The sequence below is a fragment of the Leguminivora glycinivorella genome, chromosome 7 (genome assembly GCF_023078275.1).
Source record: "Leguminivora glycinivorella isolate SPB_JAAS2020 chromosome 7, LegGlyc_1.1, whole genome shotgun sequence".
Lineage (NCBI taxonomy): Eukaryota > Metazoa > Arthropoda > Insecta > Lepidoptera > Tortricidae > Leguminivora > Leguminivora glycinivorella.
Genome location: NC_062977.1, coordinates 11,307,307 through 11,332,976, shown reverse-complemented (window position 1 = coordinate 11,332,976; position 25,670 = coordinate 11,307,307). Strand labels below are relative to the sequence as shown.

Here is a 25,670-nt window from a genome sequence, read left to right as displayed (position 1 = left end):
GTATTTAAAAATGAATAAGGTTTTACTAAGATCGTTTTTTGATAATATTAATAGTTTCGGAAATAATCGCTCTTAAAGGAAAAAAAGTGCGTCCCCCCCCATCTAACTTTTGAACCATATGTTTAAAAAATATGAAAAAAATCACCAAAGTAGAACTTTATAAAGACTTTCTAGGACAATATTTTGAACTTAATAGGTTTAGTAGTTTTTGAGAAAAATACGTAAAACTATGGAATCCTACACATCAAAAGACCTCGCGATTCTGAACAGAATCGCGTAAAAAATACCCATGTTACAAAAAAAGTGAGGTGAACAACATTGAAGAAAATGGCCCTTATACGTACATACATACATACATACAATCACGCCTGTATCCCATAAAGGGGTAGGCAGAGCACATGAAACTACTAAAGCTTCAGGGCCACTCTTGGCAAATAAGCAAAAATAAAACACTCTTGGTAAAAGAAAAAGTGGAAAAAAATGTTTTGTTAGGGTACCCCCCCTACATGTAAAGTGGGGACTGATTTTTTGACCGTCTATAACCGACTGTCCGTATACACGTGATGAGGGCAAACTAAAAAAATCTTTGAGAATTAAAAATAACCGACTGCACACAGCTCTTTTTTTCTCACTTGATGGTCTCATCGGAAGATCAGCGCTGGAAGTCACCAGCAACACGGTGAGATGAGGCCATTTCGTGGCACTTCATTCCTTTCTGTTTGTATTGTAAAATGTGTAATTAATCTTGACTGTGTTCACCAATAAATTATATTATATTCTATTCTGTTCTCTTTGCACTGCACAACGCAAGTTCTGACTGTAAAAGTTGATATAAAAATAGCTCAGAAATGTTTTTTTTTTTTCTTTACGTTAGTGTAACCCCCCCTAAAAAAAATACACGTGATATGTTCCTAACCCCCCAACCCCCCCCATGGTGATATTTGGTGATTTTTTCATGACCCCCTGCCCCCCCCTATGTAGTATGACGCGATTAATGGACGCCCCCAAAAAAGGCAGAATAAAATTACAGTATAGTCTTATCACTTGCCTTGCGAAATCGTTTGAAGGCGGGTTTATGGTACGTAGGTATATGGTACATACCTACTACCTACATAGATAGTGCAACGTCATAGTAAATATTTAGCTCCTCCTTCTTAGACAAAATCTTCTGCGTGGGATGATGATAATGATTAGGTATGATTTGATCCAACATCTATGAGTTTTAGGGGGAACAGTCCATACATACACGTAGGTACGTAAGTACTTAAAACGAATCGTATGGTCTTTAAGGTTTCAAACATATAACACCCCGTCGTTTTTGTGTCGGGGGTTAATAAAAAGTAAAAACTTATATTGAAGAAAACAGTCGGAGACAATTTAAAGAGTGTCCCTGCCTACGTAAAATGCATGCGGTGTTGAATAAAATTAGGCATAAAATTAGCCAGTCCGGATGTTCTCGGACAACTTTTTTATTCAACCAAATGTTTTAATTATGAATTGATAAACGGAAAAAAGTCTGTAGAGACGTGACCTGAACCGTGATGTTTTACGGAATCGCAAATGCTTAAACCAAAAGTGATCATATGCGTAATTGGTATGCATGTCCTTTGGGACGTCACTGGCTTTGCTTTACTTTACTTGCAAAGTGAAGTTGCGACTATTAGTCGCAAGCAAGCGTTATTAATTGACGTGGAGAATTCGTCGTTCTAGGATTTAATGCATACATACTTGATAGTAACATTGCTCTACATAGACAACGGTAGAGTCCTAGGTAGTGTGGGTTGCCGGCCAGATTTGGGCCTTTTAGGGTTTCTTAAAAAGGAGCAAGGCTAGCGGAACAGTTGTCAAGTTGTGCGGCTACAAATTCAACTAAAAAAGGGTGGTGAGTTTTATGGTGCTTTACGTTTTAAGAGCCCTTTAGGTTTTTATGTTATAAAATTCAAAGGAACAGGTTACATACGACACAAGGTGTTAGCACAAAATATATAATAAGTACAAGTACAGAAGGCCCACTGCTTTGATGTTCACGAAATGCCGCCTTTTTAAATACCTACAAAGTTCTTACAAAGAAACGAGCCGCACGTGCGCGGCGTCCGGTGATAGGGTTACCAATGGATCCAAACGAATTAATACTCACATAAAATGTTATACTATTATATTCAAGTCTTGGGTATTTTCTAGTTATATAATTATACTGTCTTTATATATTTTTGTTCAAGTTCCAACATCACAAGCCTTATTGAACTTTTCCGTGGGAAGTAGATCTGTGTAAGAATGTCTTATGGTTTGGTATGGTCTATCTTATTTAATATATGTCTATTTAAGTAAGTATTATTAGCCATTCCACACGCGGACATCGCTTAAAAAACCTGACGACGTAAAGTAACAATAGAAAGTGCTAACGTGCATTCCGTGAGAACGCGCGCCACCCCTGAGTAGGCCGCGAACTCGCGACGGCCAGGATGTACTTGTAGCGCGGCGATAGAATCACGGAGTGAGCCGCCCCTGGTGTTAGAAAATTTGTACTACTCTATCTTATACCTTTAAACGAGCAATTCTTGTATTTATATATATACCGACGATCTCGGAAACCGCTGTAACGATTTCGTTGAAATTTGTTATGTGGGGGTTTTCGGGGGTGAAAAAATCCCGGTCCCGGAAAACACGAATTTTCATGCGTTAGTAAAGGCAAAATATTTTGTCGCTAATTTCGTCGTCCGCGCATCGACGGCACGTAGCACACCGCAGGTATCAGGGTTTCGAATCCCAGCCAGAAATAAAGTTAATTTTTTTGTATAAGCTTTTTAACCCCCTACGCAAAAACGACGGGGTGTTATAAGTTTGACGTGTCTGTCTGTGTGTGTGTCTGTCTGTCTGTGTGTGTCTGTCTGTGGCATCGTAGCTCCCGAACGGATGAACCGATTTAGTTTTAGTTTTTTTTGTCTGAAAACTGAGTTACTTAGTCGGGAGTGTTCTTAGCCATGTTTCAGGAAAATCGGTGTACTATGTCGCAGTCGGGGGTTTTTTCAAAATTTTTTTTTTTATTTTAAGATGTGATACAATAAAAATTAAAATTTTGAAAAAAAACCCCCGACTGCGACATAGTAGACCGATTTTAATAAAACATGGCTAAGAACACTCCCGACTAACTCAGCTTTCAGAAAAAAAAAACTAAATCTAAATCGGTTCATCCGTTCGGGAGCTACGATGCCACAGACAGACACACACACAGACAGACAGACAGACAGACAGACAGACATACACGTAAAACTTATAACACCCCGTCGTTTTTGCGTCGGGGCACAGAATATATAATAGTACAAGTACAGAAGGCCCACTGCTTTGATGTTCACGACATGCCGCCTTTTTAAATGCCTACAAAACTCTTACAAAGAAATGAGCCGCACGTGCGCGGCGCCCGGCGATAGGGTTGCCTATGGACTAAAACGCATTAATACTCAGATAAAATGTTATTCTATTATATTCAAGTCTTGGTTACTTTCTAGGTATATATATAGTATTTATATATTTTTGTTTGAGTTCCAACATCACAAGCCTTATTGAATCTTTTTGGGGGAGTTAATCAGTAGTAGACCTGTTTAAAAATGTCCTATAGTATTTATTTTATTCATGATATCTATTTAACTAAGTAATATTAGCCATTCCACACGCGGACATCGCATATGAACCTTAAAAAAAACTCGCGACGTAAAGCAACATTACAAAGTGCGAACGTGCGTTCCGTGAGCACGCGCGCCACCCCTGATTAGGCCGCGAACTCGCGGCCGCCGGCATGTACTTGTAGCGCGGCGATAGAATCGCGGAGTGAGCCGCCCCTGGTCGGGGGTCTAAAATAGAACCGAGCGAAGCTCGGTCGCCCAGGTACTAAGGATTTTAACGGCTAACCGCCTTAAATTTTGTATGTTTTTTGCAGTTTACTTGAGTTACATTCTAAAACGTGGTCTTTGAAGCCTATTAAATGAAATAACGAACGTAATGATAATTTTTAACTGCTTTTTTAGGAAAAAATACTTATTGCGAGTAAATTATTGTAGGTCCTTTAATCAACAACAAATGATCGCCTAAATTGTGATACATTAAAAAATATCGCTAGTCCGTTGCAAAAACATAAAAATCCTTTCAGGGCTCGATGATGAATTGATGACCATCGGGCGTCCTTTGTTAGTTTAACGAAGACTCATTCCGTTCGGGCTATTGCAGAGGTGCACGGCACGAATGAGTAAAAATAGAAAATAATCGATCCTGTGTTGTCCGTGTCAGTTGCCCGGCCCAGGACTCCGGCAGGACACATGCCGTGAATATGTCATTTTTAATGGGGGGTAGTTAGTGTTAGTTGGAAGTGGTTTTGTACAGCCGCGTTCAGTTACAAAAATATCTACACTTAAATAACAAAAATATCTTAACACCCTTTTTTTGGCTCATAATATTAGAGACAAGTTTAAGTATATTTTCACCACACCAACTGTTAAAGGTTTATTTTGCTATTCGAAAACAGATAGCAAAATTGCATTTTATCCACAAGAGTGCAAAGTAATTTCATACAAATTTTAACTTGATATCTTAAGCTGGCTGTTAGAATTAATTGATAGATTAGATTTAGTTTTATATTTTATAGGCAGTATTTTGTTCGTGTTGGTGTGGTGAAAAATGTTGTGTTTCACTCGGTGGCAAAGTTTGTTTAACCTTCGTGCCTTGAAACCATCGCAACGCTCAAGATTCCACTTTTTGAACCACTCGCTATGCTCGGGTATCAATATTGGCACGTGCGGTTAAACAACTACTCTGCCCCCTTGTAAAACAAATAACTATTTTATTCGCGTAAGTATGTAGATGTAACAAAACCACGTACTGGTGCAAAAGATTTCATAAATTTCACAATTGGGAAATTTGGGAACAAGGAAATCCTCTCAAGACTCAATGCGTGATTGTATCATGTTTTAGTTTCTAAATAAATTTTGCTTTATACCATTCACGTTGCTATTAAGGGTGGTTGCCACTAAAGTAACGTCATTGCGTGTTTTAATGGATCACGAGAGCTTAAATCCTACAGCAACAACGTTGCACAATATGTTGAAGTTATTAACTAAGTAACTGAAGCTAATTAATTACAGTTGTTTTTGAGCGGTATGAACTGCGAACGCGCGGGAAAAGCGAAATACAGGGAGAAGTTGACTGTTCAAAAGGCGTGTATAATTTATAGTCGATAACGTACTTACGCGTCCTTGGTATTCGCTTTGCGCTAAAGCAGTCGTAAATTTTTGGAAACACCCGACTCACCCGAGCAAGCGGTTTTCGGCGGATTTTATTACTACTTTACCAGAAACTTTAAAGATAAGGAAATGTTACATTTTAATGATTTCGTTCAAGATATACATAAAGATGTAAGGAATTTCGGGATACTTACGAGGTTGAGACACATTATGTCACAAAGTTTTAAGTTTATAGCTACCGAAATATTATTCATCGTAGCAGATATAGTTACTCGATAGGTAAAAATAGGTCTCGTAAAGCTCGCTACTATCACTATTCCTCATAATCTGTGCAGGCCAGTTTTCAGTGTTGCCACTCTTAATAGGTAACAACGTTTTAACATGGTCACAGCTTCTAAAAATAAACCATGCTATTTTAATAATTTGTAAAGGTCTTAGCTAATTTCGTTAGGCGGAATTGATTTATTCGTAAATCCAGGCACGTGTGTTGGCAGGGATCTACACAATCACGATCTGGTTGGGCCGGATGAATAATTAAAAAGGGTCGCGAGGGTTGCAGGCGCCCAGAACGTCACATAGCCTTTGGGGACCTGCCACCAGCATATCTTACGATGTCAGAGGCGCATGACATCAACTAGTTATTAGGTATTGTATAGCGACAACAGGAAAATCAGAACATTAGGAATGTAGGATTTTTCCCATAATTTTCAGCGATGGGATATTCAAAACCCTTCTTGATTCGTTTTTGCATTTTTTACTTGGGCACAGTGTATTACATACGTAGGGCACGTGCAGAATCAACAATCTTCGTAGGCAATTAGGCATAGTTACATGAGTTACACGACTTACCTGGAAGGGAAAATACAAAGATAGACAGGCGTGGACTGTAAATATATGTTTTCACCACACCAACGGGTAAAGGCTTACTTTGCTACTAGAAAATTGCATTTTATCCACAAGCGTGCAAAGTTATTTCAAACAAATTTTAACTCGATGTCTCTCTTGAGCTGGCTGGTAGAATTTACCTATAAATGATGATTTTGAATTAAATATAATAAATTCATAGATTTGATTTAGTTTGACGTTTTATAGTCAGTATTTTGTTCGTGTGGATGTGGTGAAAAATGTTGTGTTTCACTCGGGTCGGGGGCAAAGTTTGTTTAACTTTCGTGCCTGGTATCAATATTGGCAGTTAAACAACAACTTTGGCCCCTTGTAAAACAAATAACTATTTACGACCTACTTTTACAAATGTAAACTTGTGACTACAAGAAAATAATACTAATGTACTTATTAAACATGAGCGCGGCATATCTACGATGCTTTGTTTTATTTTAATATGTGTTAATATATTAACTGGAACACATGCACATAATTATTCATAACATCACATACACATGAAGTAAGTGTTATTGAACATGTCGTTATCGTGAAAGCGGCCAAAGGTCAAATGCACTATCAATACTATCATCTTACGCAGTTATTACGATACATTGACCTGGGGGCCGATTTTTGAATCTCACGGCGTTCGAATTCAGAAAATTGTCACTGAAAATTCACCGCAATTCACCGTTTTCAACCGATATTTTAGTGACAGTGAGACTCAAAAATCGGCCCCTTTACACGGGGGTACTGACATAAGTCTCCAAATTATCTTTATCAGGGACCCAACAGTAGTAAACTAGGACCAAAGCCATTGAACTGCGTCGCGATGCCGTGTTCTTCATTGCCGGTATTTACTCGAGCCGCAACATGTTTTAATATTAATAACCCTATACAGGAGAGCTCCTGCAGCCTTCTTCCGAGGCTTCTTTATGATGATGTTTACCGCCGCTAGTCGCCTACTTACTGCGCGACTGGAAGAAGGCAAAGTTTCTCACAGCTTATGGCGAAACCACAATGTAGGGATATGTAACTGTGAAACTTTGAGGAACGAGTCTCTGTTTACGTAGTGTTTATTCACATTTACAGGAATATGTTTTATTTTAATATCGCATTTATAATTAAACAACCGCCGGTTCTCCTTACAATTTTATTGATTTTAATGTAATTAGCGCTACGTACAAAACTTAGCTCAAGGACTTTTTAAATCGGTAAATTAAAGAGTTTGTAGGTATGTCACATGCCACAAGACTGATACGTATTAATGTCATTATTGTAATAAATATAAGACCCTACTGTTGTATGTATATACCTATTTCGAATAAATTATTTCGATTTTTTTGGAAATCGAAAAAAAAAAAACAAGTTCCTTGTTTACGCATAAGGAATTAATGAAATCATTTTGAATGGGCACCCGTGGATACTACCGAACGTACAGGAGCTAGAGGGCTATTATTTTTATTTGTAAGTACTTAATTATTAAGTATTTTGATATAAATGTTTTTTTTTTATTGTGTTATTTATAAAATTTTACTTGTTTTTGAAACACCACAGCATAACAAATAAATATTAGTAGGAAGTGATTTTAATAGCTACCTATAATAATGTATCTTGAAAATCTTAGTACGCCTAGACAAGTAGGCATACGGTTTTAGGACCCGACGTACTGTAATGCATCTATACTTACCTAGTGTTACATACGTTTTAGGTGCCAAGGTACTTAGGCACTTTCCTGTGCGTGCTCCTGAATGCATTTCTGTAAAAACCCTCCTATTCGGAGCAGACCTGCGTCCTCGAAGACTCAAGTGTTGAACATGGTGTTGTTTAAATCAAACGAGTCCAAATATCCGCTTATATTATTTACAACCCCTCAAGTGGCACAATATGTCATAATCCGGTTGATGGCATTATAACTTTATGTGGATTATTTATTTTCAAATAGACATATTAGCTTTGGGAGTTTTCAGTATGCTGTATTAACTGTACCTATACTCCATAGTTACTTATAGTTTCTACAAAGCTAATATATAAATATATAATCAATAAAATAAGGTACAAATTACAACTTTAATATATATGTTAGGTTTCTGTCTTAAAATAAAATGATACTTAATCAATTTAATCATATAAAAATAAAAGCCTTCACACACACGACGAGCTTGCTAAACTTGCTGAAAACCATTTTCTTTATATTGTATAATTTACTGCTTGCAACTTGTAAAACGGTAAACATGTATAAATAAATGTAATAAAGCTGATGGGACAGAGCGAGCGCTGACACCGTTCGTTGGTCGACCAACTCGACCAAGATGTCCGAGATGTTTAATAATTAAAGAGCGACGAGATGAACGATATCGTGATGTCATTTGATGTCCGTTGCTTAATAAGGATCGTAAACTTTAAAGCGACAATTTCATCAATTTTAGGGATTTTGTAATACTGGGATCTCATCTCTGGGCTTTCATGTGAAAAATAGTGAAATCGCAACCGAGCGCTTAATCATACCGTGTGTGGTATAAAATTAAAGGGCTTTGCGAGTAGTTTTAAGAGGCCTTACTCCTAAAGACGAGCGTTTTTTGCAAAATGGAACCTTTTTCATTCAAAATTATAAAGAAACTATAAATGATTATTAAAAAAATGATAATGTTCCTAAAAGTACATATCTTAAGCTAGAAAGTCAATTGGTACTACTTTAAAATATGTCTTTTTATACTTCCGAAAAATCAGTTTTTTCGGAAGACGTTTTCAAATTTCGTAGTGGGATAGCTCGTTTAGAATCGTGATTGTGCTGTTAAAAATGTTATTTGGGGTAAATAATGATCACAATCCTATTTGTTATATCCTGTACGAGTTAGCTAATACTTTGACATTTTAAGATTTACTTGAAATGGTGGATAAATAACCTTCCGTATCCTCCCCATTTTTTCGATAAAAAGAGGTTTACATTATGTATTTTTCCTGCGATTCCTGCATTTTTTGTAACTCTTAAATAATATTATCCTAAACTAGAACTTCTTATTGACCTATAACAAAAAAATCATACATATAAGACATACTTTTCTGTCGATAGATATGTTTTTAAAACACCTAAAATTCGAATAAAAGACACTGTGCTAACGCGAGCCCGCTCAGTCTGCGCCGAGCGCTCGAAGACAACGGACCTGCGTTTGATCGTCCGGCGCACCTAGCTTTCGTAAGCAGCTCGATAGTTCCGAGAAGTGCCGTAAACTGCGACTAAACAAATCTTGATCCTTTTTACACCTTATGCAATTTTAGCATTCGACATGCTTTTCATATGATTTTGGATTTTAAGTTATACGTGAAGTTTGTTGAGAGTTTTAATTATTATTATATTTTGGGACCAGGATGAGGTTCTGGTTCTCATGATGATGGAGTCAGGCAGGAGATGTTCAACAGAACTGCTATTCTACTTATCATAACTCCACCATGTTTGGGCTCATTAGATTTGGGCTGATGAGCACCATCGATCTAGATGAGGTCCAAGGTCTCATGATGGAGTCAGGAGGTGGTCAACAGAACTGCTATTCTCCTCATCATAACCCCATCATGTTTGGGCTCATTAGATTTGGGCTGACGAGCACCATCGAACTAGATGAGGTCCAAGGTCTCATGACGGGGTCAGGAGGTGGCCAACAGAACTGCTATTCTCCTCATCATAACCCCATCATGTTCGGGCTCATTAGATTAAGGCTGACGAGCACCATCGAACTAGATGAGGTCCAAGGTCTCATGATGGAGTCAGAGGTGGTCAACAGAACAGCTATTCTCCTCATCATAACCCCATCATGTTTGGACTCATTACATTTGGGCTGACGAGCACCATCGAACTAGATGAGGTCCAAGGTCTTATGATGGAGTCAGGAGGTGGTCAACAGAACTGCTATTCTCCTCATCATAACCCCATCATGTTTGGGCTCATTAGATTTGGGCTGACGAGCACCATCGAACTAGATGAGGTCCAGGGTCTCATGATGGAGTCAGGAGGTGGCCAACAGAACTGCTATTCTCCTCATCATAACCCCATCATGTTCGGGCTCATTAGATTTGGGCTGACGAGCACCATCGAACTAGACGAGGTCCAAGTTCTCATAATGGAGTCAGGAGGTGGTCAACAGAACTGCTATTCTCCTCATCATAACCCCATCATGTTTGGGCTCATTATAAATATGTGGAAGGTCGTTAATAATAATAAATGGAAAAAATGTTTTATTAGGGTACCCCTACATGTAAAGAGGGGGCAGATTTTTTTTTCATTTCAACCCCAACGTATGATAGTTAGATAGGTATTTAAAAATGAATTAGGTTTTACTAACTTCGATTTTTGATAATTTTCATATTTTCGGAAATAATCGCTCCTAAAGGAAAAAAGTGCCCCCCCCCCCCCTATAACTTTTAAACCATATGTTTAAAAATATGAAAAAAATCACAAAAGTAGAACTTTACAAAGACTTTCTTTGAAACTTGTTTTGAACTTTATAGGTTAGTTTTTGAGAAAAATACGGAAAACTACGGAACCCTACACTGAGCGTGGCCCGACACGCTTTTGGCCGGTTTTTATTTTATTTTAATACTTTTCTGTGCTATTCATACATAGCCACCCTAGGGGATTCAGTATTGACAGCTTCTTTTTTTCTTTCTGCATATATTTCTTTCCGCTTGTAAGTTTGTTGTAAATAAGACTGCTTGCACTTACATTGACATTATAATTACATAATGCTATTAAATTAAATCTAATGAAGCGTTGTTTTATTTCCTAAATCTCAAAACCCTCTAAATCGAATATGTATAGTAATGAGCAAAAATTTTACCGCAGACTTTCCAAACCGACGATGTTTGATCAGCTACTTTTAGAACGAACATGTACATATTTTGATTTTCACCCTTTAAAATGTTTCTAAGACGCAATATTTTGCAAATTTGGTCACGTCATCCACAGTTAAACTGTGGAATGAATTGTCGCCAGCGGTATTTCCGGACCAATGCGACCTTCAAACCTTCAAGAAAAGAGTGTACATCCATCTTAAAGGCCGGCAACGCACCTCCAACACTTCTGGTGCTTCTGGTGTCCATGGGCGGCAGTGATCGCTTACCATCAGGCAGACTATCTGCTCGTTTGCCTCCTATCCCATAAAAAAACGTTTAATATTTTTTAAGAAAAAAAAACCGCCGCCTTTCGGGTTCTGGTGAAAGCTACTTGCGAATGTTGGATTATGTAGAAATGTGTAGGTATTTTTTAAAACTGCTTTTAATGCTTTAATTATTTGATGGCAACACAAATCAATATACGTATAACGCTAAGGTTTGAGGAGTTTCTCAATTCCTCATGAATCCGATTATAAGAAATCGAAGCTTGACAAACTTTGACTTGAAAACTCAGTATGCTTAACAAACATAACTAAATAAATGTCACTGTTCTGAACTTAAATGCATGCTTTTCTTACAAAAATACCAAAGTCACTATGAGTGTGCCGTTCAGATTTGAGGAGTTCGGTTCTGACCATCATCAGCAGTTCCACTGCACCAAATGTCACTGTTCTGGACGTAAGTGCATGCTGTTCTTATATAAATACCAAAGTCACTATAAGCGTGCCGTTCAGATTTGAGGAGTTTGGTTCTAAGTGTTCTGACCATCATCAGCAGTTCCACTGCACCAAATATCACTGTTCTGGACTGGACGTAAGTGCATGATGTTCTTATAAGAATACCAAAGTCACTATAAGTGTTCCGTTCAGATTTGAGAAGATCGGTTCTGACCATCATCAGCAGTTCCACTGCACCAAATGTCACTGTTCTGGACGAAAGTGCATGCTGTTCTTATAAAAATACCAAAGTCACTATAAGCGTGCCGTTTAGATTTGAGAAGTTCCGTTCTGGCCATCATCAGCAGTTCCACTGCACCAAATGTCACTGTTCCGTACCTAAATGCATGCTGTTCCTATAAAAACACAAAAATCACCATACGTATGCCTTTCAGATTCGAGGAGTTCCCTCGATTACTCCAGGATCCCATCATCAGAACTGGGTTCTGAGAAAAATGGGACCAATCTGTATTCATGTACATTCAATATTTTTTTTTAATCGGTCCAGTAACAACGGAGATATCGAGGAACAAACATAAAAAAATGAAAAAAAAATAAACATACAGACGAATTGAGAACCTCGCCTCAAATCTCTCAGATTTGAGGCGACGGTTAAAAAGTGACACATCATGAGCAGTTCCAATGCACCAAATGTCACTGTTCTGGACGAAAGTGCATGCTGTTCTTATAAAAATACCAAAGTCACTATAAGCGTGCCGTTCAGATTTGAGAAGTTCCGTTCTGGCCATCATCAGCAGTTCCACTGCACCAAATGTCACTGTTCCGTACCTAAATGCATGCTGTTCCTTTAAAAACACAAAAATCACCATACGTATGCCTTTCAGATTCGAGGAGTTCCCTCGATTACTCCAGGATCCCATCATCAGAACTGGGTTCTGAGAAAAATGGGACCAATCTGTATTCATGTACATTCAATAATTTTTTTTTAATCGGTCCAGTAACAACGGAGATATCGAGGAACAAACATAAAAAAATGAAAAAAAAATAAACATACAGACGAATTGAGAACCTCGCCTCAAATCTCTCAGATTTGAGGCGACGGTTAAAAAGTGACACATCATGAGCAGTTCCAATGCACCAAATGTCACTGTTCTGGACGTAAGTGCATGCTGTTCTTATAAAAATATGAAAGTCACTATAACTGTGATCATTTCCGAAAATATTAATATTAATTTTTATTAAGCAGAAACGTCTGCTAACGATTCTAAACATTTTTATATTAAAGGAAAAAATGGAAAAATGTACGCTTCCGGCGGGACTTGAACCCGCACCATTTTTGCAATCCGTGCAATGCTCTTACCAATTGAGCTACGGAAGCCACGCCGGACTTCGCAAATCTTTCCATGCCTATCCTTTTGTACACACGTCTTGGGGTGACGTCTAGCGCCATCTACCGACAGACTATTACATCTTGTTGTTGTTACAAAAGGATAGGCATGGAAAGATTTGCGAAGTCCGGCGTGGCTTCCGTAGCTCAATTGGTAAGAGCATTGCACGGATTGCAAAAAAAGGGTGCGGGTTCAAGTCCCGCCGGAAGCGTAAATTTTTCCATTTTTTCCTTTAATATAAAAATATTAATATTATCAAAAAACGATCTTAGTAAACCCTTATTCATTTTTAAATACCTATCCAACAATATATCACACGTTGGGGTTGAAATGAAAAAAAAATCAGCCCCACTTTACATGTAGGAGGGGTACCCTAATAAAACATTTTTTTCCATTTTTTATTTTTGCACTTTGTTGGCGTGATTGATATACATATTGTTACTAAATTTCAGCTTTCTAGTGCTTACGGTTACTGAGATTATCCGCGGACGGACGGACGGACAGACAGACATGGCGAAACTATAGGGGTTCCTAGTTGACTACGGAACCCTAAAAAACAGAAACCACTATTAAACTATTCTCTAATTTCAAGTTCCTAACTAAAATTTTCCTAATAAAAAAGAAAACAAATTGATTGCTACAAACTTTCACTCCCTTTTTCCCTCTACTAGGGGTGTAAATTTTCATAATCGATTCTTATCTCTTCGAAATTGTGTTAATGCAATCTATACAAATTTCGACTTTCTAGCTTTCGTAGTTTCGGCTCAGCGGTGTTGGTTGTTGAATCAATAAATTAGGAAACCTGAATTTATATATGTATATGTAGACTAATACTATACTTTTACTACATTCATATACCTTATTTACTACTACCATACCATGAATATGAAATTAAATAAAGAGTCCCCATATAAAATTGAAAATTATGTTATTAGCAATTTAATTCAAAACTATCAAGATTATTCGTGTCTGCGTTGAAACGCGCGTTGAGTTGCCGGTGCTCACGTACCGAGCGCCAACGCCATCTATCGATGGCCGTTTCGTGAAATTGATGAGCGCTCTAAGGAATAAGGAGTCTTAAACGAGCGATTTAAAGACTCGAGTTAGTAATATTCATACTCCCCGAGTTACACACAATGGTTTTCATCACACTCGCAATGTAAAAAATATGTAAATAGATGTAAAAAAGTAAAGTACGGTACAAGAAATTTCATTATTCCCTTGGGAGAACGATTTTTCTATAACTCACGGTCCGCCTGCGTGCAATAGCACATTTAAAGTGCGGGTGTGATGAAAATAGTAATACGTCACTTGGGAACAATAAGATTCGAAAAATAATTTACTGGCATCAAACGTCTACTAAACCTATAACAGGGTGTAAATAATAAGTGACTCGAAGAAGATCTATCAAGGATCATTACTTCTTTACTTCTATTAGAGTATTTAATGCCTTGCCTAATTATATTAAAATGTTAGATGGTAAGAAATTTAAATTTAAGTTGAAACAGTTTCTTATGGATATTTATAGCCTAAAAGAATTTTTCGAAGTGATAAAAGCAGAGAGTGAGATGTATTAGATTCTAAGACGTCACAATGTATGCATATAGTTATTTATTTTTTAAGATTCTATATTGTACGCTCGTAACGAGCAAATGTTGATACATTTTTTTTAAATGTTGAACACCTTTATGTACACAGCTTACAATAAATAAATTACTTACTTAAATTCAATAATAGTCGGATAGCGAGAGGTAATCTATACGTATACATACATATACATATATTTAAATAGGTATGTCACTGTGGCTCTTTTTGTCTGTCTAGTTTACGTCGACTCCGGACTAGCCTGACCGAATTGAAAACGGTGCATTTTTTAATTCAGTCTATTTTATATTGGAATTTATTTGCCTGCGTACATAATATTTGGTATTTAGACGTACCCACACTGAGAGAAATTTGCATTGTGAATTTAACAAGTTCGACTTGTTGCGGGTTTATCCGTTTGAAACAAAAGTATTTTAGTAAACGGAATAGATCACAATATTGATGGTACAAGTCGAATTTGTTCGAACAACAAGGTCAAACTTGTTAAAAGATATTTGATTGAATCAGCCAAACATATGTTTAAAACAATATGTGTCATGTTGCTTTTATAAAATTGACTTGTTGATTCAATTGTATTGTTGATTCAAACAAGTAACTTGTAGAATGTACTAGTTACCTACACTTAACAAAATCTAACTTGTTCTTTGAACCAAAGAGCACGTAGGCGCTATTTTTACCAAAAAACTTGTTGAACAAATATGAAAACTGGTTGTTTTTTCTCTTAGTGCATAGTATGTGCCTTATGTACCTATACTTTCTACTGAATGCTATTGAGATAGAACTATTTTCATTTTATAAAAAAATAGTCCCGTTCTTCCCGTGGGTGTCGTAGAAGGCGACTATGGGATATGGGTTAAATTGTGGCGTAGGCGAGAGGCTGGCAACCTGTCACTGCAATGTCACAGTTTCGTTTTCTTTCAACCCCTTATTTGCCAAGAGTGGCACTGAAGCTTTAGTAGTTTTATGTGTTCTGCCTACCCCTTTATGGGATACAGGCGTGATTGTATGTATGTATGTATGTAAAAAAATAGTTCTCTCTATTCGGTCTTCACATTGGAAACCGCACGCCGACCGAAGTGCAAGCTGAGTGCGAGCGGTACATCGCTATTTTCGAACATAACGCTGTTCCACTCATATGCTGGTGCGGCGCGCGGACCGCTTTATCAAGCCCGGTTTTCATCCAGAGCGAGTAATGAACTGGAGATGGCTTAGCTGAGCGAACCACGTTTTTGAAACATACCTATGTTTCCGTTTTTACCAAAAAAAGAGTTTTGTTCTAAGATTTCCATAACTAAAGAGATATGAAGAAATGAGCTGAACAGGCTGAATGGATTCCTTTTAATAAAACTTGTTTGTGTTAATCGGTTGTTTGTAAATAGTTAAAAACTAGAGATGGGCCAAATATTCGGTATTCGGCAAATTCGGCAAGTTTTTCAATGTTCGTATTCGGCCGAATAGTTCGGTTACATTGCCGAATATTTACCGAATAAACAAACTAAATAAATAACGTAAGTTGTTTCGTAATTCATCGTATAATGACATCCTATTTCAGCATTCTAAAGAACTACCAAAGGGAGTTAAAAATGCGTTAAAATATAAAATACAATAATTTTGTAAAAAAGTAATAATAAAGTTTCTTAAGAAAAAAAAAACAAAATTTTCTTATGCACTAAATTATAGGAACACTAAGAGTCTTAGGTAAGATAAATGTTTACCCATTACCAATCATTGAAACGTTTTTAACTCTAAGCCAGGATTTAAAATAGGGCTCAACCGAATATTCGTATTCGGCAAAGTCCGTATTCGGCCCATCTCTATTAAAAACTAAATCTCTCACTTTTCTTTTCTAGCTCCAATTTTGATTTTCTGTTAAGCCTTATGGTTGACTGGTAGTGAATGCCTTTAGGCATTAAGCCTGCCATTTGTACATACATTTTTGTATTAGGCGCAATAAATTGTAAATAAATAAAATAAATAACTTAAGCTGGTGTTAAAGTGAAGTTAAAGCAAAAAATGTGGCACATGCGTAAAACTGAGTATTAAACATACAGAAGCTTTTTTTTATTATTATGGCAATCGTCTTGAGACATTTTTGCTAGCTTCACGTCAATATAATAAAGGAAAAGATTACGAAGAAGAAATTCAATGATTAGTGGCAGACTCAGATCTGGGCTCAAAAAATAATTGTTAGATGATAGAATGGCATTTATGTGACCGGCCACACCAGAGCGTCACGTGTCTCGGGGCGCGGACGTCCGTTGCGCGCCCCGAGACACGCGACGCTCTGATGTGGCCGGTACCTATGGCAGATACATTGTTCCATTTGTTCCTCATTAAAAATTACATTGTTCACTCCCTGCTAACTGCCCCCTGGCAGGCGGTTTCCGGTTCATTTGAACCTAAACTCAAATTACCTTATTACACAGTACAACATAAAGTCAAAAACACATTTTCTCATATAAACATAAATTAACAATACCCAAATCCCAAAACAGCAAAACACTCTAAAAGTCTAAATTCAAAACTAACTTATCTCCATTTATATACTATTATCACGATTGCCTACTGTCAGAAAAGCAGAAGGCCCAAACAAGCTATTCCCGTAATACACGGTTCATGTTCCACACGATTTTCAAAATACAATAGTTTCAAAACAAGCTAGTCCCAAAATACCCTGTCCTAGTGTTTAATATAATTTTGACCCGACTTTATTGTAAATAGAATTAGGAGCAAGCTTTGAAAAAAATAGGGTGTTTTGATACTAGCGTGTTTTATGACTGTTTTATTTTCGAGAATGGTGTATTTTAGGATTAGTAAGTTTCAATTATTATGAGATTAGGTGATGCGGGAGTAGTACACAATCAAGATAAGTTCGTTTTGTATTTAGTGTGTTTTGGGACTTGGGTATTTCGGTGTTCTTAACTATTTTGAAATTATGTTTATATGAAAATTTGTGTTTTTTAACTTTATGTTGTACTGTGTAATAGGGTAATTTGAGTATAGGTTCAAACAAATTGGAAACGGCAGATACATATAATCACGCCTGTATCCCATAAAGGGGTAAGCAGAGCACATGAACTACTAACTTTCAGTGCCACACTTGGCAAAAAGGGGTTGAAGGAAATCGAAATTGTGACATTGCAGTGACAGGTTGCCAGATTCTCGCCTACACCACAATTTAACCCACAGTCGACTTCTACGACACCCACGGGAAGAAAGGGGGTGGTGTAATTTTTAAAACGTCACCACACGGACTCGGACTCTTTAGATAATATTGTATGTCTCTATCACTCTTCCATATTGACATGACCGGGCGAGACTGTGTTTCCATCAGCTTTTAGCATCAATGATTATCTTTTCGGCTGTAATGCTATTAAACATAATTATTTTGCACTTTTTGAAGTTCTGTATTTCAACAGGAAACCCTTGTAGCATAGGAGGAACCCACTCAGGTGCTTGTCTGTGTGTTCATCTGTCACAGTCTGTTTGCTCAGAAGCTACTTCTTCAAAACTGGAGTCCAGCTAAGTCTACAATTTTCAAAATTTCACAACATGGAGCTCTACCTATGTATGACTATGACAGGAAAATTAGAAATACACAGTCAACCATAAGTCTGAATTAACAGAAAAGATGTTACTAAATCTTGTTTTTAAACATATTATTTAAATACATAAGGGATGGATATAAACTATTTGACAAATGTACATTTTAGCTAGTCTACATATTAATTCAATTTGCTTTATAGACATACATTGGGATAACTAAGAAAATAATTTAATTCAAATATTTATACGGTGAGTTTATACAGATTGCATTTTAATTTATTTTAGACCAGTGAGATATTTCACCAGTGAAAGCAATTAGTACCTGAAAATAACAGGCAACAGTAATAGGCTAGTTTCCTACTAGTCAAATCAGCTTCTTTTTATGAACTGCCAAAACGATTTGCTAATATGGAATTACTATGAAATACTGAGGAGTGACATCACGGTCAATTCATTTACTTTATATCTTTCTCTTTAACAAGGAATTAAATAGGAATTATGCTTAAACATAACTACTGTCCATATTTTTCTTCTAATTATGTGGTGCTTTATTTCGTGCATTGCATAAAATATTTTATTTTAAGTATAGCAAACTAGCCTATAATGTCATTACCAAGTCACCTCACAATATTGTATGTGATCAAATGTTTAATTTCTATAAGAAGTGACTATGTGTTACCAACTTAAAGTGTCTACCTGAAAGTTTTTAGTTCAACGTGCATTACTGTTATGTATTAAGTTACCTGTACTGTCAGCTGTAGACGCCAATTGAATGGAGATGAAGCATAACACAAAGGCGCCCCAAAGTTTCGACGAAATCATTTTGAATAACCGTTCTAGTTCTTCCATCACATGTAGAATGTCCAGTTTCTTTTTCGTCAGCGAAACACCACTTTTTCTACAAGTTTATCAGTTATACTATATATCAAGTTTACTTGTTTTCTGGTTACACTTCCTCAGACACCGATAATTAAACTTAACGCAACATAACTTCATCATGGAGTGGTTGCTAGGATTAGAGTACCACAACAATGCTTACAGCACACCTGTAGGATTTAACTTAACCCAGCTCTAAACATAATGGACACTGTATTACTCACAAGTTCACTCAACTTTGTACACTAGTCATAATTGCATAGAACTGCTCCTAGGCGCCACTCAAACAATAAATCCGAAGTGTAGTTTGTACCAGTTCCATAGTAAAGTATAAAGTAACTGATTAATAAGTATTTATAAACTTTGAAACTAACAAAACTTATTTTCGCCAGAGTTTGAAAGAAGTCAATGTAAGAAAGACGCGCACGATCGAGACAAACGAAACGCGTCAGTCGAGTATGGTGGTTGGTTACTTAGGCCCGGAGCAACTTCAAGTGAATGGGAGATTGATGAATGAATGAATGATTTTTTTTATAATGTTACCATTAGAAAAAAATCTATCATGATTCTCATTGTTTTCAAAATGCATCAATTTTAATCGAAGCCTACTTAATACGTATTTCATTCATTTTTATTATTATACACATGTATATTTTCAAAAGAAACAATAGTCAACGTTGCGTGATGTTATTATATGTCTGAAGGGCGCTTATTTTGTTAAAAACTTCGAAAAACGCCTCTATAAGAATACTGGCAACTCTAACAAAAAAAAACATTTCAAATTCTTTTGCACTTTCCTGTCATTTCGAGTAGTCGAGGCGGGTTTTAATCCTAGGTAATCAGAAATTTTGTCAGCATTTTGGTTAAAAATTATGAATATTTCGTGAAAGTAATCTATCTGCTCCGTGTGTGATTAGTTATTTCAGTCATGAAACCTTTATTTCATTAATGTTCATCAGATAACCTCAAATCGTGTTTTGACGTTTGCGTCTGTGAAGTGATTTCTAAGATTTTCATGTAATATATGGTTGATCCTTATTATTTACAGCCATGGTGCGTATGAACGTATTGAGTGATGCGCTGAAGTCCATTCACAATGCCGAAAAGCGCGGCAAAAGGCAAGTGCTTATCCGGCCTTGCTCCAAAGTTATCGTCAAGTTCTTGACTGTGATGATGAAGCACGGTTACATCGGCGAGTTCGAGATCGTTGATGATCACAGAGCGGGAAAGATCGTGGTAAACCTAACTGGAAGATTGAACAAGTGTGGAGTCATTTCACCCCGCTTCGATGTGCCGATTAATGACATTGAGAGATGGACTAACCTCCTGCCGTCCCGGCAGTTCGGGTAAGTTTGATTTTCTGTTTAAATTTATTTGACCTTAATTATATCTAAGCAGTCAGCTTCAAATTTCTTGTGAGTCTTGTAGGTACGTAATAAACTATATCCCATCTCATTTGTTTGATAACTCCTTTACCATCATCAATGTATAGGTTATTTTCTAGCCTTGTGGTCTAGTGGTAGAGATTTAATGAGTGCATATTGTTCTTATTAAAAAATATTGATAGATATTTATTTCATAGTAATTATGAATATGATGTGGTCGTAAGATATCATCACTTTTTAAAATGCTAGGTTTTTTTCAGTAAAGTTTCTTTAAAGTAAAGTGTACCTAATTCTGGATTTTGGTTTTGACAACCTTAAATATATCAGTCTGGCACACACAATGTTTACTGTACTCATCCGTTTCTTATCCTTTTGGGTGTTAGTGTTAGTACTACTAGTGCAGGCATAAAACAAAAGATTGTCAACTTATGAAATGAGACAGGTCTGGTCTAGGCTAAAATGCATTTATGGGTGAACAACTTTTTCTTGCTTTTTGCAAGAATTGCTCTTATTTATTATTAGTTCTACTTTTGTGAGTTTTAACCTGCTCATCGTGAATAAAAATCCTTATAATACATACCACGTCAGGCAGAAATTAAAAAATGAACCATTTTTATTTTTGAAAAAATGTGATCCAGTGGAAGAGACTGGGTCACTGCTTGAAACCAAGTTATAAAATATCAAATCCTGAAAAAATGTTGTATTGCGTAGCTTGCATTTCTGTCTTTAATATAATAAATATAAATTAATTGAACAAAATCCAAATAAAATTTTCTCATCACATTTAGTTGAAGTATACAAAATTCTGCTGGCAAAGTAGATTCACCCTTATTATGCTTGCAATGTAGGTTTAATTAATAAATTATTCATTATAATAGTTGAATTAATACATACTCACAACTTTTTAGAATTATTGTTTATCTTAACAAATCTAATAAATAAAAACTATTGTGTTCTGGCACAATCTGGCAGGTAACTATTTGGCAATAAAAAAGTGCAAACTAAATCGGCTCTGGAAAATGCAATAATTATTATTATTATTATTTGTATGTCCTTTCCAGTTCTCGGGACCATGAGGTCCCAGACTTTTGGGAGGCGTGCGTGGGGCCGAAGCCAACAGCGCAGAGGCCCTTTAAGACAGTTTAATTTAAAAAGTAATGTGACACTAACCGGCGATTATCCCTGTCTGCACTATAGTAATGCACCCAAGGACAAGCCCCGGTTAATGTAGAACTATTGTAAGAAAACGGTACAAAAAGAAACCGGGCTATTAGGTTGAGTTGCTGGTGGATTGGTAACCGGTACTATCGGAAATACTATGGCACCTGCCTTGCTCATATGTTATAAAACATGACAAAATAGGCAGGCGGTGACTCGCCAACTCACTATATGGGTCCCCGAAAACGGCCGCTCGCACGGAGCGACAAGGAGACAACATTTCGTGAGCGGCTCAGGGTGCGGAGAGGTGTGCGCCGCTTTCTACCCAGTCTGTACGAAACAGCCACTGTGCCAACTCGCGTCTTATGCATATTTCACTTCCACCCTGCGAGCATATAGCTCTGGCACCCCACTCTGGACGGCCGGTTAAGGCAAGCCAGAGGTGAGAGTCCTGCGGCCCCTGCTCAGTGTTCACTCCGGCCGGCCAGCGAAGGCAAGCCGGAGGGAGGGGCCTGACCGACTCTCGGGGGCATGGGACCCAAGGGACGCCACTTCCCATTCAGCTTGCCACAAGCTGCCCTGGGGGCTTATTATTATTATTATTTATTATTTATATAATTCAGGCAGGCAGTTGAAAAAAACAACTGATATGGCCTGTATCCTGGTATCTTTTTCTAGGTTTATCTCATATTATTATGTTTGTCTAATTTGTTCTTAAAACTGTTGATGTTGGGTGCTGAGACTACTTCCTCTGGTAGCTTGTTCCAAGGCGTGACTACTCTGTTAGCAAAGAAGTGTCTATGTGGGTTGTTGTTTGACATGCAGAGTTTCTGTAGTTTTTAGTGGTGCCCTCTCAGTCGGGTATTGGTGTCTCTTTTGAGTACAGATTTGAAGTCTTGGAGGTCATAGTGTCCATTCAGGATTTTATACACTTCAATAAGATCACCTCTATCTCTTCTTTCCTTGAGTGTAGTCAACTTCAGTGCTTCCAGTCTACTTTCGTATGGTAGTCTCTTGATCTGCCTTGGTATTTTAGTGAATCAAATTCTATGTGTCTCTTTTCTGTCTTTTATTTAACATTATCATCATAAATACTGCTTTTTAATGACAATGGTGTCAGTTATTTTTTGTCCAGATGGATTTCAGCAGTTCTCAAATAGTTTGTACATTGCCACATCAGCAAGTTTTAATTGCTCTTATTTTGTTACCAACATTTAGTCATGTAAGTCGACTTTGGAAGATATATACTGGATAATTGTTATAATTAAGAAATTATAGATACTAGAGAACCTTAATGACCAAATAAAACTTTTTTATCTCAATTCATGAAATAAATCTTGGTAATAGAAAAGGAATAAAAAGAAACAAATTTAACTTTTGCCTTATTTTTTGTACAAAATTTTCGAGAACTGCTGATTTATGATGTAATTGATTTAATTCAGAAATTTAAGTTTTAGACAACTGTGAAACACTGAATTTTATGGTTTTAACCAGTGGTGGGTAAAGTTTTTTCAAGTTTTTAAGTTTACACCAAGAATGCATCTTCATTAAACTGCTGGCTAAATTGCACACTATTTTGAATGACTGGTGGAGGGCCAGATAAAATGCTTTCACAGGCCGGACATGGTCATCCTTTGCCCACCATTGGTTTTAATTGTTTTATGTATGTTCCATCAGATCGGCACAACTACCGCGAATCACCAATAGTCCTTGTTGGTTGTCATTTGATAGTTTGTGCTATATAAATAATAAATGGTACAAGTTGATGTCACTTTATAGTGAACATTGTGAGTGCTGTTTCATACATTTTTGAATGAAAAAAATTACATCACTGACTCAGTAGAGCTTGTGTTGTATAATATATGTAGCATAGTAATTGAGAAATGTTTCAACATTCTTCTTTTTCTTTACAGATACCTGGTTCTCACAACAAGCGGTGGCATCATGGATCATGAAGAGGCCAGAAGGAAACATCTGGGAGGAAAGATCCTTGGCTTCTTTTTCTAAGTTATCATTATAGAGAAGAAAAAGTAATGAATTGTTTTATTTACTAATCCTCATGCTAATCTATACGAAAGCAGAGGGGCTAAAAATAACCCAACAAATAATCCAGCAAAGTGAGTTTTATTTCCAGTTTCTAACCTAAAGAAAACTCATAGTTGGTTGTCAATTGAATTTAAAATCAGTCTTGATGACAATTGACAACCAACAATTTATTTAGTATTACAGAGGTCAACAGTTTTGTCTATAGCTACAGGATCTTGTTTACTTGCTGTAAGTGGCATTTAGTTTAATCAAGCTGCTGACTCAATACTATGTATTGTATGTATGTTGCCTGGTCGCACATTGTGGAAACCTCATGAGTACCTACTTTGTTTTTAGGCAACTGCAGTCGTGAATGACCTACTCGAGTGTTATAAACTCTTATTCAAGACATTTTATTCTCGTATCACATGAGACCTGGATGGTAAGTAAACATGTACCTGGTAGTTTGGTTTGGTTGGTACATGGTACCATGGAAGCGGAAGAGACCACCAAACACTTTATTCTGGAGTGTAAACAGGTAGAAGTATATAGGAACAAGTACCTAGGTACGCAACCTGAAAACACTGCTAGGATTTGTAGAGGAGCTGGGGTGGCTAGAGTAGTGCTACCTCGTCAAATTCACGAAAATAGGCACAATAGTTGTAGACTTGCGGAAAATGCCCAACAAAACTAACTCACCTGGTAGTTTTATTTTAAAAACAAACTGAATCAATCACAACTAAATGATGTAGCCCCTCATTACCCATACCAACCCTGTGCTGCTGTAGTGGAGTCTCTTTATTTTGAACTATTGATGAACAAAGATGGCTAGAAGGTAAATAATGTTTTGATACTTAAATAAATATATGTTGGTACTAGACCCATAGAGTATATTGTTTTTAATTTTTTAACCCCCGACTCAAAAACCACGGTGTTTTCAGTCATAGGAAATAGTAAATCGGATGTATTTAGGGTATGTTTAGGAAACTCAACGATAGAGGGCGTGGAAATCAATTATATGCCGTAGTGCAAGTTGTTCGTTAGATGTCACTGTTTATCCCCGCAAACTGGGTAAATGTAATTAAATTGTAAATTTTATTATTTTCAACTGTTTTCGGCAAATATGTTCGCGTTGAAATCGTTATTAAATGTGATTGTTGGTGAATGATTATATCAAACCCATTTAAAATCCAAATATTTGGCAAATAAGTCCTTGTAGAAATTGTTATTTATGTGACTGGTTGATGAATGATTACATCAAACTTTAATAAAGATCACCATAAATATGTGGCGTTCCATGTTTAAAGGGTCCACCTCCTTATTATGAGCTATAAGGAACCTTTAGGCCTGGAAAGTCACATGAAAAGTTGTCATAACTTAATAATAGATGGCGCTACATATTTTTTTTTTGTCTGAAAGTTGAGTTATATACGAACGATTTTTTAGCGCTACCAATTAAAATACTATCATGACTACACTGTGTATTGACGTGATATCATTATTTTAAAATAAAGAAATATGTCATTTGTTCTTATAAAACTTAAAAATAAGCAAAAATATTTGGGGAAAACATAATTTCAACCACTTCCAGGCTGCGAACAGCGCCATCTAGTTTTAAGCCTAAAGGCCCATACATCGCTTTTCTGTATGGGCTTTGTCAGTCCAGGGGGCCGATTTTTAATCTCGGCCATTCGATTTCGTAAAATTCGTTCAATAATATCTCCACTACTAGCGATTTATATTCTACTTACAGAATCGAAAACGAGTGGTCATTTCATTACCACTAGCTAGTTTTAAAATAAAATTACTAGCCGTGCTTTTTTCAAAAATATCATTACGTCGTTTTTCAGACTTTCGAACGGCGAATTCGTGCCGGTTTTTTGGCGAGTGTCTACAGGTATGGAACGAAAGCTGCGAGGATACATATTTGTGCAAGGCGGTTCCAGGTTTGTACTCAATGGACTCACGTCGTTTTTAGGGTTCCGTCACACCTCGGGACACTGGAGATCAAAA

At 36.8% G+C, this 25,670-nt stretch overlaps 2 protein-coding genes across 2 annotated transcripts in view; one reads left to right on the top strand and one right to left on the bottom strand.

Moving 5' to 3' along the window:
• LOC125227878 (protein sidekick) overlaps positions 1 to 19,541 on the bottom strand; it is an 84,190-nt gene extending 64,649 nt beyond the window's left edge. Inside the window, exon 1 of the mRNA XM_048132256.1 lies at positions 18,957 to 19,541. Coding sequence (XP_047988213.1) covers positions 18,957 to 19,062 — 106 coding nt within the window. The 5' untranslated portion in view covers positions 19,063 to 19,541. The remainder of the gene's footprint in view (positions 1 to 18,956) is intronic.
• A 259-nt stretch (positions 19,542 to 19,800) lies between these two features.
• Positions 19,801 to 23,666, top strand: LOC125228040 (40S ribosomal protein S15Aa). Its single transcript, XM_048132486.1, has 3 exons — positions 19,801 to 19,924; positions 20,138 to 20,435; positions 23,546 to 23,666. Exons 2-3 carry the CDS (start codon positions 20,140 to 20,142, stop codon positions 23,637 to 23,639), a joined length of 390 nt encoding a protein of 129 aa, XP_047988443.1. The 5' UTR covers positions 19,801 to 19,924; positions 20,138 to 20,139; the 3' UTR covers positions 23,640 to 23,666.
• The last annotated feature ends 2,004 nt before the right edge of the window (positions 23,667 to 25,670 follow it).

Bases quoted from the DNA above. Each gene is read 5' to 3' on its own strand.
- LOC125228040 (XM_048132486.1), top strand. From the start codon at position 20,140: ATGGTGCGTATGAACGTATTGAGTGATGCGCTGAAGTCCATTCACAAT. The intron at 20,436-23,545 runs GTAAGTTTGATT...TTTTCTTTACAG, and splicing joins CTGCCGTCCCGGCAGTTCGG to ATACCTGGTTCTCACAACAA.